Source organism: Styela clava, chromosome 8, assembly GCF_964204865.1.
Source record: "Styela clava chromosome 8, kaStyClav1.hap1.2, whole genome shotgun sequence".
NCBI classification, from domain to species: domain Eukaryota; kingdom Metazoa; phylum Chordata; class Ascidiacea; order Stolidobranchia; family Styelidae; genus Styela; species Styela clava.
In genome coordinates, this window is record NC_135257.1 from 13,032,512 (window position 1) to 13,050,044 (window position 17,533).

General features: G+C 37.2%; 2 protein-coding genes across 2 annotated transcripts; one reads left to right on the plus strand and one right to left on the minus strand.

The window, feature by feature from the left end:
• Positions 1–2,514: 2,514 nt before the first annotated feature.
• On the plus strand, positions 2,515–4,364 carry LOC120346357 (polypeptide N-acetylgalactosaminyltransferase 1-like). Its single transcript, XM_039416069.2, has one exon. The coding sequence runs from the start codon at positions 2,613–2,615 to the stop codon at positions 4,338–4,340; it is 1,728 nt and encodes a 575-aa protein (XP_039272003.1). The 5' UTR covers positions 2,515–2,612; the 3' UTR covers positions 4,341–4,364.
• Positions 4,365–7,724: 3,360 nt separating this feature from the next.
• Positions 7,725–10,487, minus strand: LOC120346356 (DNA replication licensing factor MCM3-like). Its single transcript, XM_039416068.2, has one exon. It carries the CDS (start codon positions 10,359–10,361, stop codon positions 7,926–7,928), a length of 2,436 nt encoding a protein of 811 aa, XP_039272002.2. The 5' UTR covers positions 10,362–10,487; the 3' UTR covers positions 7,725–7,925.
• Between the last annotated feature and the right edge of the window lie 7,046 nt (positions 10,488–17,533).

Here is a 17,533-nt window from a genome sequence, read left to right on the forward strand (position 1 = left end):
CTTCCCTTTCAAATTTTATGTTGTTTCCAGTAGACTCTCATCAAAATAAACAAATATAGTAGGCTACAAGTGCTACAACGCTTGCATTACTGCACTGGTAGGACCGTGAAAGAATAAGTTACGGTAATTTCATTGTGGTAAGACACCGGTACCGGCACCAGTACCAGTATCGTACTTACGTACTGAGCTACCAGTACCGGTACCGAACCTGTAGGTCTGATATTCCGTTCCGCATACGATAGGCTATAAAACTTGCATTGCAGCATTAGTAATACTGCGGAAGGAATAAGTCAATTTCACTGCGTTACGGTACCTGTATGGCAACTTACCAGTACCGACCTACAGTAGCTGTAGTACTGAGCAAGACAATCGATCGCGAAACCGCTTGAAATAAGTGTAAAACAGTGTTCCCATGAGTAAAAATAAATACCGCGAAATTTTGTATGAAATATCATATCTCATAGGATTCATATAAAATTTAAGAATAAACAAAAGTAATAGCCTTCTAGCGAAAAAATTAATCTTTAACCACTGAAAATTTCAAAGCAATTGGTCCAGTATTCGAAGAGAAAAGCGACTTTTTAAAAACGTGTCAAAGAACAAGAACAAGAACAACAACAACATAATATTGAAACGATCGTTATGTCCACTACGTGTCCAATAATTCCATTTCAAAATCTCAATACAAAAATTCGGAATTTATTTGGCACAAAAAAAACTTCGTCAGAGCTTGTGACGTTTGTCTAAATATGACTTTCAGATGAGCGAGGATACCGGTATGGTCTGTGCGTCGTTCAGTCGTTTGGAATTTTTAGACAAAGTCAAAAGCTGCTGGATACTAAATTTATCAAGTCTACAGGTAGATTTCTTATGGAGTCGAAATAAACGTATCTAATCTTATGCGACTGTGCGAAAGGACTATACAGTGTACGGTAGGCTACTTGTACCGTATGTCTGTATGTAGGCACGTTTCTGGCCTCGTCGTGCGCGAGTCTGTGTTTACGGTAACGGTACGTTGGCTTCCATCTCCTTCAGGATAAATTATACAAACTCTGGAAATTGAAAAAAAAACGAAAAGAATCTTATAATACGACTCAGTAAACTGGCGAACAAATAACAAAAAAGTTGTCAGGTACGGTATAAAAATACTGTAGTACCGGTACCGGTACAGTAATAGCTCTGTCTGTACAGCTGTACCGGTACCGTACAGCCTGTACGGAAGGATTGCCAGATTGCCGAAAGTGGATAGGCTACCTATCAAATTTTCGAATTAATAAATAGTAAAAGAAATATTATGAGTTAACTTGTGATCCTCACTTCAGCACTTGGGTCTAATGTAGTTTAATACCTAAAGTAGCCTACTTCTAGTGGGCGTAGCATAACATTTTTTGGTACTCCAGAAGTATGCGCACCAAGATGTCGTACAACCTGAATCCTAACCGGTACACATATACTACTTTCAGGTTGTGTGCCATCTTGGTGCACATACTTCGGGAGGTCCCAATTTTTTCATATGTTAATCCTAACCCCCACCTGACAGCGTCATCCAAAAATTACATTACAGTGATGCAATAGAGCCCTTCAAACTATACGAACTGTCATCCAAGACGCGCAGACAGGCCGATGCCACCTCGGGCAATCGTAAATATACTTTGGCAAGCTCTATGAGGTATTTGTGACATCATAGTGACATAATTTTTGTAATAATTTGACATAATAATTTTCAGGGGGGGGGTTAGGATTGACACGTAAAAAAATTGTTATGCTCCGCCCACTAAAAGTACGTTAGGTTGGAAACTACATGAGACCCTATTTTTTTCTTTCGGGTTTATGGCAGTGTTTCTCAAACTGTGTGCCGCAGCACACTACTGAGAGATAATCAAGTGTGCCGCGCAGCTTTTTGGAATTCTAGAAAATAAGCTGTTTGTATCACACATAGACATACATGCAACTTGTGAGATTTGAATATCCATAATTATATATACAGATATATATATATATATATATATATATCAATCTTCGGAATCTCTTTTCAGTGAAAAATACATGAAGTATCACTAATGGAAAGTGCCAACGCATCGATGTCACAAATTGTTTGTCACTTACAAAAAAGGGGTCTGGTATAGTTCTGTACCACATGCACTTCTAGTGGGCCTGGCTTAACAATTTTGCATATATCATTCCTAACCCCCACCTGACTACATTACCATAAAATTCTGTCATTGCGACACCACAGTGGCGTAATAAGGCCCTCCAAGGTACGTCGTCCAAAACTCGCAGACGACTACCCGAAATCAAGCAAGCTATTCCTCTCGTTTTCTCGCTGCAGCGATCACGATATGAGAGAAATCGCCGACGTTAGTGAGTTCGGTATCGGCAGATGCTATTTCAGGTGATCAGAACTATCTTTCGGCAAGCTCTGTGACGTCGTATTAGGTTTATTGAACCTACGTTATTGCTGTATTGTGCAGCAAGCATATTATTTATGTAATGACACTTTGCAATTATCAAACTAAAATATTACTTGTTTAGTGTCATAAAAATAGTTATAAAATGTGAATTTATCAAACAATAGTTTTCATATTTGTTTGAAACTCGAAGAACAAATCAATATGGTGAAAATATGCGGACGTCGTTATTGTAAAGTTATCCTTCTCACTTCGTTATGCTGGGTCATGCTTGATGTGATATTAATCTTCAATTATACGGACTGTTCTTCCAACTGTTCTCAAAAAAATACACGAAATAGCGGCGGTGGGGGTGCTGCCGACTTCATTGCTAAGAAAGTCCAGGAAATTGGAAATGCTCTTCCTGTTTTCAGTAATCCCAGGGGTCCAGGAGAAATGGGCAAAGCAGTTCACATACCTAAAGACAAAGAGGAAGAGAAAAAAGAAAAGTTTAAAATAAATCAATTTAACCTGCTTGCATCAGAGATGATTTCTGTTAATCGTTCACTTCCTGATGTTCGTATGAGTGGATGCAAATCAAAGGTATATCCTGTGAAAGATCTCCCGAAAACATCTGTCATTATAGTGTTTCACAATGAAGCTTGGTCAACGCTGCTTCGTACAGTTCATAGCATCATCAACAGATCTCCGAGGCATCTTCTAGAAGAAATTGTACTAGTAGATGATGCGAGTGAACGGGACTTTCTTGGCAAGAAATTAGAGGTTTATATGAGTAAATTACCTGTTACTGTTAGAGTCGTTAGAATGGGCAAAAGGTCGGGACTTATTCGGGCCAGATTGAAGGGTGCTGCTGTGTCAGTGGGCCAAGTTTTAACTTTCTTAGATGCTCACTGTGAATGCACAGAAGGCTGGCTTGAGCCTTTGCTTGCTGAAATAGTGAAAGATTCGTCCACTGTTGTTTGTCCGATTATAGATGTTATTAGCGATGATACTTTTGAATTTATGGTGGGTTCGGACATGACATATGGTGGCTTTAATTGGAAGTTAAATTTCCGGTGGTATCCAGTGCCGCAGCGTGAGATGGATCGACGTAACAATGACAGATCCTTACCTGTTAGAACACCCACCATGGCTGGTGGATTGTTTTCTATAGATCGGGATTATTTTGAAAAAATTGGAACTTATGATCCCGGAATGGATATTTGGGGAGGTGAAAATTTGGAGATTTCATTTCGTATTTGGCAATGTGGTGGTACTCTTTTGATTGTTACATGCTCTCATGTCGGGCATGTATTTCGTAAAGCTACTCCATACACGTTTCCTGGAGGAACTGGACATATAATTAACAAAAATAACAGAAGACTTGCTGAAGTTTGGATGGACGATTATAAAAATTTCTTTTACATTATTTCTCCTGGTGTACTCAAACAAGAATATGGTGATGTCAGTGAAAGACTGAGGCTACGAGAGAAATTACATTGCAAGCCTTTTAAATGGTATCTTGAGAATATTTATCCAGATTCTCAAATACCTTCTACCTACAAGTCTCTTGGTGAAGTCAGAAATGAAAATTCTGGGCTGTGTTTGGATACAATGGGGAGAAAGGAAAATGAGAAGTGTGGCATATTTAGTTGCCACAATATGGGTGGAAATCAGGTTTGGGCTTACACTCACAACAAAGAAATACGATCCGATGACATATGCCTCGATGTAGCAAAAAGGAATGGCCCAGTCATGATGGTGAAATGTCATCATATGAAAGGAAATCAATTGTGGGAATACGATGACTCAACTAAAACTTTACGACATGCTAACACAGGACAGTGTATGTCTAAAATGCCATCTGATTCACAAGTTCCTTCGATGCATGAATGTAACTCTGATGATCCGAATATGAAATGGTTACTAAAAAACACCAGCCTACCTAGATGATCTCGGTGAGCAATTTCAGCAGAAGCGGAAAATAACTTCAAATAGTCGGCACTTTGTTGAAAAAGTGGAATATATCTAATAACACAAGAACTATAATGAAATATTTTGGTGTTGATTTATAGTTTGCTTTTATTTCCTTGAGGATTTATTAAAATTTACATTAGCATGATGGTTTGGCACAAATAGAAATGATTATGCCATAGCAATATAATGAACCTATTATTCAAAGCCATTCATTTTAAATAATATAGAATGAATTTAGTTACAGCTTTCAAATCGAAAATGCAGTAACTAAACTATATTAATTCAAATTCCGGATTTGTAAAATAAAAATTATGTATTAAAATTATGTCTATTTTTTGAATAGATATTTCTGTCCCTTTGCGTGAATTGAATTTCCTGTTATACGGTACCTCTCGATTTATATCAATGCAGTACTATCTGGCTTCTAATAAAGGAAGTCCAAACTAGGATCAAGCTCAAGATATTTTTGGAATTTTATTATATTAGGGTTCCATTGTTTTTCACTTGTCTGTATCTAAAATTGATAAAGTATAAATAGACCTGAACTTTATATTCTTTTATTATGTTAATAGACCAATATTTCCCTATTTACCATACTAGACTGTCTGTAATTCAATATTGTTACCAATACGCCCTCGACACTTACAATAGACAAACTTATTATGCGTTTTTTACAACTGTAGTGCTATGAAATCTATTTGCAGATTTATAATCAAGCAAGTTCATTGACAATGGTCTTCATTTCATAAAACCTCCTTTAGTTCTGTATTTTTGTGCTTTCATTTTAATTGCGGGAATATGCATATTATGGTCTTGTATCAAGTTGTATTGTAATTTCTAATTTGTTACCTTTTTGGTATTGTATCTATTGAGTGATCATGTTTTCTAAATATCAGGCTTGGTTTTGGTTTAAAAAAGAATTTGCATTGCTTTGTTGCTCCAGCTGAAAATATCACTGTACTGAGTCATATCATGCAACAAACCTATTTATTTTTATCTTCACAAGTTTTTGTTTATACATTATAATAGTCTCATTATATATATTTGTGTGAGCACTAGCTGAATCTGGTGCGTTTAGGTGAAGGTCCGCAGAGTGGTGCAACCGGTTCAATGTATTTCCATGATGTTACAACAAACCCTTTTATTGCAACATGATTATAAATTCATAACTACTGAATTTTTTATTGATCCGAATGCCCCCTTAAAAATGTCTTAAAATTTTGTCGTCTATATCAGAGGTGTGAAAGCTGTCTGCCAAACATGCTTACATCTGTGTGAGCCAGTGGTTTTCAACCTTTTAGACTTAGCAAAACCCCTGTGCAATAGTTCAATTAATTCTTTCATTATCCGTATGGTAATATACTCTATGTATATAAAAGCAAACCTAATACTGGCAAAATGAAATTGACCTTAAAGGGCAACCAGTTTAACAATGTTTTCAAATACTAAAGGTATTTGATTATAATTATACATCATTTAATACAAACTCCTGGATTTAAATAGTAACTCGCGTAACCTCTCGATACCCCGGGTAAACTACACTAGCTTATGGTGACAGACTTTTACATCCATTGGGGATCAATTCATTTTAATCGAGGTGATACAATAATTCACAGGTTTGTTTTCTTGCATTCAATATCAAATACTTTGCTTTTATCAATCAAACTCTGTAGATAAGCACAGTAAATTTTGTGTTTTACATCCTGGAACTATATGAATTACTTTTACAGCTTCCTGGTTATATATTTTATGGATTTCCATGTGACTGATTAGGTATTGGTGATAGATTGTACAATAATTTTAATTGTCAAATATGTTGTTGTGGGTCTGTTCTGATTTCATTTCTAATCTTGATGCACAAAATAATATTGAGAATTGAAAAAAGGGTATATACTATATTATTCAGATATATTGGTAAAATAAAATATATTATTACCCATTTAGTGTCTTGCTGGTTAACATAGGTGAGTTAATTTTGTCACCTGAAACATGACATGATTTTTTTCTGTTTAAATGGGTCTAAGTTATATTGTCTCAGTTTAGTCAGTCTGGAAATATTGATAACATCAAAGCAATCGGACCCCTGGATATTTTGTTAGAATTTTTAAATGCTTAACGTCTTTCAAATATTCTAACATTTGCTTGTTTTGTCAACTATCCAGTAGTCGTAACTGATCAAAGCATTCAGAAATACGATGTTGTTTGGTGAAATCCGATATTGACACCGTCCCATAATTTATCTGTCTTCATGCTGGCAATGTAGGACAAATCTTTATTCAATAGTCTTATCATGCACAAATTCATTCAAAATATTGTATCAGTCATGTCGTGCGTTGTTTTAATTAGAGTTGTGCTCCCCTTTGTTTCAAGTTCTGTTTCCCTGTTTCGTATATCAGTACAACACAAGCATAATGAAATTATAAACCTGTACAGCAAATAGTACCAAATCCATGAGAACTATCAGCTGTGAACTATATAGAATTCTGCATATAATAATAGAAACGTGTCTCAAATTGTATTTAAGACTATGTTATATGCCCTTGTGCTTATTTAGTTTTACTTTGATATTTAGTATGATGTTTCAACTCTTATTCTATTTGTAGTTAATATGCTTATAGTGAATTAATTGCTATCTATATACTGTTTCACTTAATATTTTGCAGTATGTCATGACATTATTCAGATTTTAGTAGGTTTTGCCTTTTTAAGATCAGAAGTGGGGCTTGGATTTTTTTGCCTGAACTGCAAATGTTAGCATTATGTGCTTATGGAATGATATTGACTGACATCTGTATCTAATTGATTTTATTGCTATATTCATTCGTGCGGTTTTTGTGTACTTTTCATGCTGCATTACTTTAATAAAATGGCGGAACATATATACTGAGGTAATTATTTGTGGGACATTTTTATTAATTCACGATTAATCTTTCAAATGCCAACTGTTACGTAACACTGGCCTTACGAATTATTAGACAAACGTCTTTGGTGAACAAATATCTTGGCTGGCACCAATCGCAAGTATAGGCTGAGTATCAGCGCATTCCCATTGGGCCCAAATCCCAGTTATAGAACTAGCAAACAAGTTTCTGACAAGTCGAGAATTTGTAATTTGCTACAATGCACTTCATCTAATGGCATACAGATGGACAAGACCAGTGGACTTGCCTGTAGTACGCCTTGATGAAAGTGGTTGCCTGACACTGACTGCTATTAAGTAATCTAGCATTATGCAACATGTTATAGAATCTTGGGTAAAAACCTACAACAGCGTGGAGGACATTGCAAAAAACTAATTTTTTTTCTTGCCTGCTCATTTGCTGAACTAATCTCATAATGGAACCAATCAAGCACTGCGTATAAGTTTCACAATAACAAAACTATCTGTACAGATTTACATTTGGAACATTTACGAAAGAGCTATGGATAACAAATTCAACAGCAGAAAGCAAACATGATGGCATATAAAGTAAAAAGAAATGGTAAATTGTCTCTTGTTTCTGAGGTTCAATATGTTCATTGATGTACACATTCTGGAAATTGAATGTATTCTCCTGGATTTTAAATGAGGAATACAGTGTCATCCGTATACATCACTTGATTGCTGTCTTGCATTTGTGAAAGACAGGTGTCAACATCGTCCTTGGAAAACTCCTGACTATCCTTGTTGACCCATTCAACAATGGCAGCTGTGGGCAGGCTTTGTGTGTGTTCAACTTCAAATTTGGCAAAAAGTGACTTCTTGAATTTATTCATCTTCTGTTCATCAATAGCAGTTGTGGAACGCTCACTGTCTTCCATTGAAACATCAACAGTTGACTGTTGTTGCGAAGGACGACCCACAGCACTGACATCAGGTGTGTCTTCTTCGGCCGAATCAAAATTATATGGGTCATTTGGATCTCCAGTGGTTTCATTCCCATCCCCACGCTTTCTCCTCTTGCGGACTGAGGTATTTTGACTTTCAATGACTTCATCTTCACTGTCGCTATCGTGAGTCTTTCTTCGCCTCTTCTTTTCTTTTTCCATCACTTTATGAAAATAAGCATATTGCACAAGCTCAATAGCAGAATGAGCATCTTTCAAAGTTACTTTCTTGGACAAACGTGCTTTGGCATGCGCAGTTGAAAGACGAATTAAAGTTTCAAGAGTACGAGCAGTGACTGGTGTGGTTCTGGCTACATCACTATTCTCTTGATCTTGACATCTGAGTTTGGTGTATTCTTCTGCAATACATTCCGCAGCCTCTCTTGTCAAAGTAGGCTTTATAATTTTTGCCACATGAACATATCTCTTCATAAAGGCAATACTCACCATTTTAGATTTTTTGCCAGATCCACGATGCAGCAATTTATTATGTTTTTCATATACTGGCGTTTCTTGATCTTTGTTCTGTTCGCAGTCTGGATCATCTGTGGACAAAATATCTGCACCAATCGATATTGGCATTGGGTCGCCATCTTGTTCATTTGTTGCACGATATTGATGCATTCTAAGCACATGATCTGATATTCTTTGATCATTTTCTGGGTCCATTTGATCAAGAACGATAAAAAGCAAGTCAAATCTAGACAATAAAGAATCCTGCATTCCAATGTTATCCATAGGAGTCTTATACTGGTCATATCTACCATAAACAGGATTCGCTGCAGCTAACACGCTACATCGAGCATTTAACTTTGCATGAATGCCAGCTTTTGCCACAGTGACTCTTCCTTGTTCCATTACTTCATGAATTGCGGTACGATCTATGTCACTCATTTTATCGAATTCATCAATACATACAACTCCACGATCAGCTAATACCATAGCACCAGCTTCAAGTCTGCGTTCTCCAGTTTCTTCATCTGAAGTCACTGCAGCAGTTAATCCAACACCAGTTGTTCCTCGACCAGTAGTTGTTATAGCTCGTGGTGCTGTATGCAAAATATATCTCAACATTTGTGATTTGGCTGTGCTTGGATCACCTATCAGCAAAACATTTATATCACCACGAAGTCTTGTTCCATTTGGCAAAATCTTTTCTGTACCGCCAAGTAACATACAGAGCACAGCTTTTTTGATATATTCATTGCCATGAATAGAGGGAGCTAAAGAATGGGCAAGAATTTCAAATGGGTCAGCACCTTTTTGGTTTGCAAATTTCCTTATTTTAACAACGTCATCGGTTGAGAACATTGGTATAACCTCTTTGCTAAGAGGTTTTACATGATTTGCAATCAAGATAGTTCTGAAAACACCAGAAGTATGGCCTTGTTTTTTACCAGGTAGACATCTAAATATTCCAAGGACTTGGACACGATCACCAGGCTTACAGAGATCAACTAAATCATTGTCAACAACAATATCCACCGATCGAGGAAGTTGTCCCGCTGGAGCTTTTTCAGGCATCTCTTGCACAGTCAAGGTCTGGTGATCTTTGTAAACTGATAATCCAAACTCGGTTTCTAATGGATTATTTTCTTCGTCTTTAGTTGGGTACACAGAACTTGATACAAAAGGTGTTGTAGAGGTCATATCAGTGTATCTTCTTTCTAAAGTCTTCTTAGTAGCGGGGCAATAATGAACACTACGAACAACTTTTGGTCTAACAAGTGAGCACTTCGTAACAATGCCTTCAAGGCATATCATGCTACCAAGATACAATGCTGTTAGGGTACGAGGAGTTACATGCTTTGACCCAAAACTTCCCTCAAATCCAACAAAAAACTCCTCGTGTTGCTTTGCATATTCAGTGTTGATGGAAGCAACATAATTTTTCAGAGCACGTTGAAAAGCACCATGCTCATCAAAACCATTATCCAAAAGCTTTTTAGCTCGCACATTATTTCGTCGCCGGAGATCGTTTATGTTAACAACAATTCGGGATCTTCCCTTCTCAATCATTTCTCTAACCAACGCAGAATACACACCTTGGTCTGTGACTTCATCATCAAGAAAATCCAAATATTGGCGTTCAGCTTCCCGTAATTCCTCATCAATGTCCACATCCATCATATTGACTATATTTAATCCAAAAAATACCCCCGCAGAAACAAAACGGCAAAAACGAACGAAGAGTTTGCAAGACTTCCAGGATCAGATCACGTGTCCATGTTTCGCGGGGTTTCAGAATAAGGAAACAAAGTGGACTTCTAATCGCTGATGCGTGTTATTGCAGCAAACCAGCGACAGCGGTGGGTCCTTGACTCCCTTGTTTCGATATGTTAGTCGTTGGTTTCTAAATTGCGTTCGTTTTGATGTAAAATTAAAATATTATATTAATGATTGATTACTATATATGAATTGTATACTGATTAAGACGGTGTTTCTCAATTTTTCCACTTGCAGCCTGATGCTCAGGCTGCCTACCGAATCACTTCAGTCGCATTAGTATTTATTTACGCTTTAGATGTCATAAAAAATATTACCGGTAGGTTAGATTTGATGAATCATCTGATCGTACATCGTCTATATCTGGTCTCTGCCTTCATTATCTTTGAACCCACGTACATTTGCACCCAGGACAATTACACGTACCTGCATACTTTTGCACCCACAGATTTTCGAACTCATGAACAATTGCACCCATACATTTGCACCCGCATACAGATTGCACTCTTGAACATTTGCATCCATGGACATTTGCACTCTCGGACATTTCAACCAGTGTACATCTGCACCCACAGACATTTGCACACATGGACATTTGCACTCACGGACATTTGCATCCGGTAGATTTGCACCCGCGGGCATTTGCACCTGCGCACATTTGAACCCGCAATACATTTGCACCCACGCACAACTGCACTCGCGTACATTTGCACCCACGGATATTCGCTTCATCCTACTTAATTTTGCACTAGTAAACATATACACCCTTTGGATACCACACTTTTAAGACAAAGAGGTTATATTGCCATTTGCGCCGAAATAGCGAATGAATAGTGATGAAGACGAATTCACCACCACAAACCCGAACGCAATTTGGATTTTCATCCATTAACACAGATCGGGGAAAACAACCCGCATCGGTGTGGACACCATTATGACGCGGCGCGGCGGTGTGGCTCAACGGGCTAAGCGTTAGGAATATGCTAGCCACCGCACCTCTAATTACTCTGCGTGGGTTCGCAGGTTCGAATCCCATGCAGGGATGGTTATGTGCGAGAGGATTGCTGGACTCCTCGCCGTCGTTGGGTGGTTCACGTAACCGCTGGTCGGTTACGGCTTCCTCTACCACCAAGTCCATGCTACCGAAAACAAACAATATAACTAATCCCATAACCGACTTGGAATGGTAACCGAACGGGAGGCCGTGGTTCGCCATATGAATAAGCCGTCTTATCGGCTTTCCTCTCCCCCGTGATAAATATGTATATATTATCCTTATCCTTATGACGCAACAATTCAAAGAGTAGAAAGTGCTTTAAACCAGTGTTCTTCAACCTTTTTTATTTTTTTTAATGTGGTATACCTTACAAATACCAATTTTCATTTAAGGCCTAAATAAACATAAAATTTCAAGCACATATTTTACTGCAATCTCATCATGCAATGGACCTTTCCCCGAGCATCGACTTCCTTGTTTACTTCGTGACATTGGCCAATCAGCAAGATGCAAAAAGTGACGTAACAATGCCCCCTTTTCGCATCCGCTCAGACACTTTTCTCACTCAGACAGATTTTCAAGCGTGGTCTTAAACATTATCTCGTTTTTGTGTTTTTGAACTCTATTCGTTAGTTTTCAGTTGTGTTTCGGAAACTTAAATAAAAATCAGTTAATTTAATGATCACTCTTGATCAAGTTATAAATTTGACTGACGGCCTCAGCGTCAACGGGAATAATGTTCAACATAAATCAAACGAAGTGCATGGCAGCCGAAATCACCAACCCAGACACGTGACCGCATTATCTATATAATTCGTGATGTAACAATGTGCTCAGGTCGGTTCTTCGCCCTGATCTAGGCTGCACACCCTTCGTTTACCCTTTATCAGTTGTATACCCAACTTATAGCCCGGTATACACTTTGGTATACCGTATAACCGGTTGAAGGGCACTGCTGTAAACAACTTGTTGCAAAATCCTGCTTTTGTCGAGTCGAAGTCGTTTCTCTGGTGATATGTTGCGATTTTGTTTTTCTGTTAATATTGATTGATTAAATTTGTATAATTTTTTTGTCATTCCCTCTTCAGCCCACAGGTGTCGCTGACTCGATGACTGTCACAGTCTTTCGCGATTCCTTATCTATTGCTATGAATCTCTCACTTGTATGAATTCTTATGTGTATAATTACATTTTTTACTTTTGTCATTATACACGTTTGTCGATTTTACGTGAACATTGTATGTGTACCAGGCTAGGATTCAGGATGTGCGTCATCTTGGTACGAATACTTGAAATCCGCTTAGAAAAAATTGCTCAACATTATATACTCCACACCCACCTGGGTATCATTATTTATGTCATCGACATTATTTCTAAACAATAAAAAAAAAACTTCATGTCTCAAAACAATGTTAGGGCCCGATTCTTCCGGACTGTGAATGCAGATGTGCATAAGTGCAAATATCCATGGGTGCAAATGTTCATGGGTGCAAATGTCTGTGGGAGCAAATGTACATGAGTGCAAATGTCTGTGGGTGCCAATATCCACGGGTGCAAATGTACGTGGGTGCAAATGTCCGCGACTTCAAATAAAACATTAAAACAACTCATTGTATAATCTGTTTACAAATTTTAATCAGTTCTTGCAATGTTCAGGGTGCAAATGTTCATGGGTGCAAATGTTCACGAGTGCAAATGTAGGCCTACATAGGTGCAAATATTTGTGGGTGCAAATTTCCATGGATGCAAATGTACGTGAGTGCAAATGTCCGCGGCTTCAAATGTCCAGGGTGCAAATGTCATGGGTGAAAATGTACATGAATGCAAATGTTTGTGGATGCAAATGTTTATGGGTGCAAATGTACATGGGTGCAAATTTCCGCGAGTGCAGATGTACAGGGGTCAAATGTCCGCTGGTGCGTAAATCTATGAATGAAAATGTATGGGTTCAAGTGTCGGTGGGTGCAAATGTCCTAGGGGTTTACGAGTGCATATGTACGTGGGTTCAAATGGGCTGTCATCCTGGTCTCTACCTTAGTATGCACAAAAGTAGGTATAAAAAACGACAACTTGGTTAACACTACCATACACGAGATATAGGGTGTGGTTTGCCTTATGACAATACACAATAACTTCATTGCGTCAGGCAAGACTCATAAAGAGCGTTCGAGCATGAATTATTAAACATAAATATTAACACGATTATCATGCAACACTGCTTAGCGCTTACTATCAAACGAGTTTACTCGCTACCAAACATAACCCCGAGTCGGAAATTTGAAGTTAGGTATATGTTTAGCAATATTATTTAGCAATTCAAATATGATTTCCAAATGCGAATTCTTGTCAATGTTCATGGCCAGCATGAAAATTCGGAATAAACAACAGGGTAATATTCTTTCGGCTGGATTCGGAAACTCCCCGTTCAGCAGTAGACTTTTTGACTGTTCATTGCAATCTCTAGTAACCAACCACCTCTAGTGAGCGATGTTACGGTAGTTGGATAACACCGTCAAAAACAGTAGGTTCCCGATTCTAAATTCCAATTAGAAATTTAACCTTGGTTTTTGCTGCTCGGTGACCAGTTTTGGTCCCCACGACTTCCCTTTCCCAGTAGAACTGTTTAATTAACTTAATTAACTTGACTTGGAAAAATAGCCTATTATACGATACATAACTTGGTCTTTTTCAGAACCTATATGTTGCGCTAATATATATGAAAGTATCAAAGTAACGCAATTTTGAAAAAAACAATGTTTGAACACTGCACCTAAAATTCATTTAACATAGTCAACAATTCAAAGATTTCATGCAAAACATTACATATTTAGAACGGAAACGCATCAAAATTCAACAATTCTGGCATTTGAAATAACAGTACCATTTCGATAGTGGAAGAGGACATCAACCGTTACATGTTGATGGTAACAAATTCTACAGTTCTGTCTTTTAACTGTGGTTGTTAGATCGAGAGACCCAAGAGTTTTTTTTTTTTTCAGCAAATAAACTTATATTGAAATAAACGATATTGGTAATACAGTTATAAAATTGATCACAATGTTTGCAATCGCAGTCTAATTATGTTATAAGAAAACTGAAAAAATCCCAAGGACAATCATTTAGCAAATAGAATATTGAAATAAACAGTTTTTAAATCAGCAATATAGTTATAAAAGATAATTTTTCACAATGTTTGTAATTGTAGTCTAATAATGTTATAAGAAAACAGGAAAATGTCACATTTTATGTATATACTATATAAGGACAATCAATCGGCAAAAATGGAAAGAAAAACAGTAACATGTAATTTAATAGCAAAAAATCACTTTATTGACTATTATATAAATAAATGCCATTTTCTTTTGTGTATCAGGATTTGATCATTTTTCATTGCTATATTTTTCTCGTTGTCACGAACATCACGAATAAATTTATAAAAAACATCAAAAAATGGTTTTCGTTTCTGGATCCGGCATCTATATATAAAAAAGCAGGCAGCCAATAATACACAATTGATAAATTGTATTTCAAGAATGTCATCAAATCCCATGAAACATTCTTTGTTGGAAGAGAGACCCAAGACTGGTTATTCATGCAAACGGCAACTCGACACTTGAAATAACCGAAGCAGCAGACATAACCAAAATGCGCTATTCCCCAGTCCAATGAACGGCGAAATAAGCGAGAGACATATTTTCCTTCGCACATTGCGTGGGTTATCGGAGTCTCATAATACAAATTCGAATGTTACTACAGTACTCAGGCCCTGCAAAATGGCATCAGCATAATAGTATATTATAAACGATATATATATAAACAACATAAACACGGGCATTGTGGTCCTTGAAACAAGTTGTCTTTAAAAAATTGAAGTCTGAAATTCCGGTGTTTCGCGAGCACTTTATGATATATATAAAACGTATTCCACAAATCCCAAAGAGTTAAAAATCACTGCATTCGTGAATGTCAATTTACCCTCATCAATATCATATAGAATACAACACATGACATTATGATTTGATAAAGGGTAGCCTTCTTTGTCAATATGACTCTCACTGACTAAAACAAGACCAGGAATGAATCTATTATTGATTCAGTTATTTAGTAAGGATGCTCTGAAGTTTATCAAGATCTATTGGTAAGTTGGCATCGGTGAACAGGGGCTGCCGCCTAATTGATATGTGAGGACTGGACTGGCGTGGAATCAGTTACTTGGAATGTCAATATTTTTTCATATTCGAATAAGGGAAATACCCGTAAGTTTACACTTTACCTAACCGGATAGTCACTGTCAATTGTTAGTTAGAGAATCGATTCAAAAAGATATGTGCAATGAAAGGATTGAAAAAATTCCGAAACACTTTTTACGTTTTTAGAGTTGGACCCACTATTTATAGTCCGGCAGATAAGGGGCCCTTTTTGGCCCAAGTTTTATTTCAGACATAAAGTTTTCTCATTTCAAATCATTTATACATGGGTGTGGAGTTTGCAGCCTTGAGCAATTTTTTTACGGCTCGATATTTGTATTAGTGTTTTTTGTCAAACCTGTGCATCATAATGACGCACAACCTGAACCATAACCTGTTACAATACTATGTTCAGGCTGTGCGCAATCTTGGTGCACAAACTATACAGTATACAGCGACCCATATACAGTATATGGAAATACTGTCGAAACATACGCGTAAAATAAAGAGTACTATTTCAAAATACCCGTTTTTGTTGGAATTAACAATACAAGCCTGCTAATGCAGTCGCCAGTGGTTCAAGTGGATATACACCCGGTGGAGAACAGTCAATTATTTGTTAGCGAGAATTTTAATGCAGCGGGATGATCACGACGACGCAGTGAAAGATAATGATATCACGAGAACAAGAATGAGAAAATTGCTACATTTTATAGTATATCCCTGGGAAAGAATGTAGTTCATTCTTATGTGCCATGCCAATGCTTTTCAAACTACCAAAGACTCTCAACACTTTTGCTTCTTCTCTTCTATAAAAATACATTGTTATTATATATTCGCATTTCCATCTGTTTGTTCGTGCTCCCAGATAACCGATCAGCGGCCTCCAAGGAGGACGGGGTCCCCTTTTGAGAAACCTTGTCATAAACTAAAAGAGGCGACCGTGCTTCTCTTGCCTGTTGTCATGCTGTCCCTGGAATTCAGCTACAACAAAAATTTCACGAAAACGGATTTTTAAATTTTATGATTTCATTATTATTCTCAACAATGAATGATATACGGGTGGTAAAATGCCAAGTTATTCCAAAACATGATCATGTTTTGCAATTCACAACCAATATTTTGTATGTAACTTTGTTTGACAGAGCCCCAAGAGCTCTAACTACAAATATATATAAAAAATGTGAGCCAAAACATTCACACTACAACATTGTCAAATGTGCTGTATTTACGATAGATAACAGGTTTACCAAAAAGAATTACATGAAAAATGGTAAAATAAAGATCAATTCAGCAATATCTACTTGGTGATATGCATCTGTTGATGATTTTATGTGTTTGTTTCGGAAGTTTAATAACAGAATTAATTAATTGTGGTTGCTGGGAATGTTTTAAAAAAAGGTTGCATGGAAAAAAGTTTTCACAAAATTTGATAGTTTTCACAAGGTTTGATAGTAGTAGAGAAGTAGAAAGAATACTTTTTTTTCATTCGATAATCACGCCACAGAACTTCCCCGATAAGTATACGCAGCATTTGCGAGAGGCAGAAATGCCAAGATGGGATTTCATCGCATTGCAAACCAATATTAGCAATTCTTATATATATTCGCGCATTCCCATCTGAACAGCGTGGAAAAGATTATACCCATCTACACACTTTAAGAACTATGTCAGATGAGCGTCATATAATCGAATATCAGTAAAGGAATAGTGCAATGGGAAAAGACATATAAGGCGGAACTTTCAGTAGTATGCAATCAAATAATCTTATTGTAGAATATATTTTCAAGAACATTTCGTCACGCCAACTGCAGTCCGAAACTTTTTGTCTCTGGCTGAGCTTAGATACCAATTGGCACTCATGTAAACAGGTAGGACTGTGAGAGGCACGC

Coding starts and splice junctions, on each gene's coding strand:
- LOC120346357 (XM_039416069.2), top strand. CDS start 2,613: ATGGTGAAAATATGCGGACGTCGTTATTGTAAAGTTATCCTTCTCACT.
- LOC120346356 (XM_039416068.2), bottom strand. CDS start 10,361: ATGATGGATGTGGACATTGATGAGGAATTACGGGAAGCTGAACGCCAA.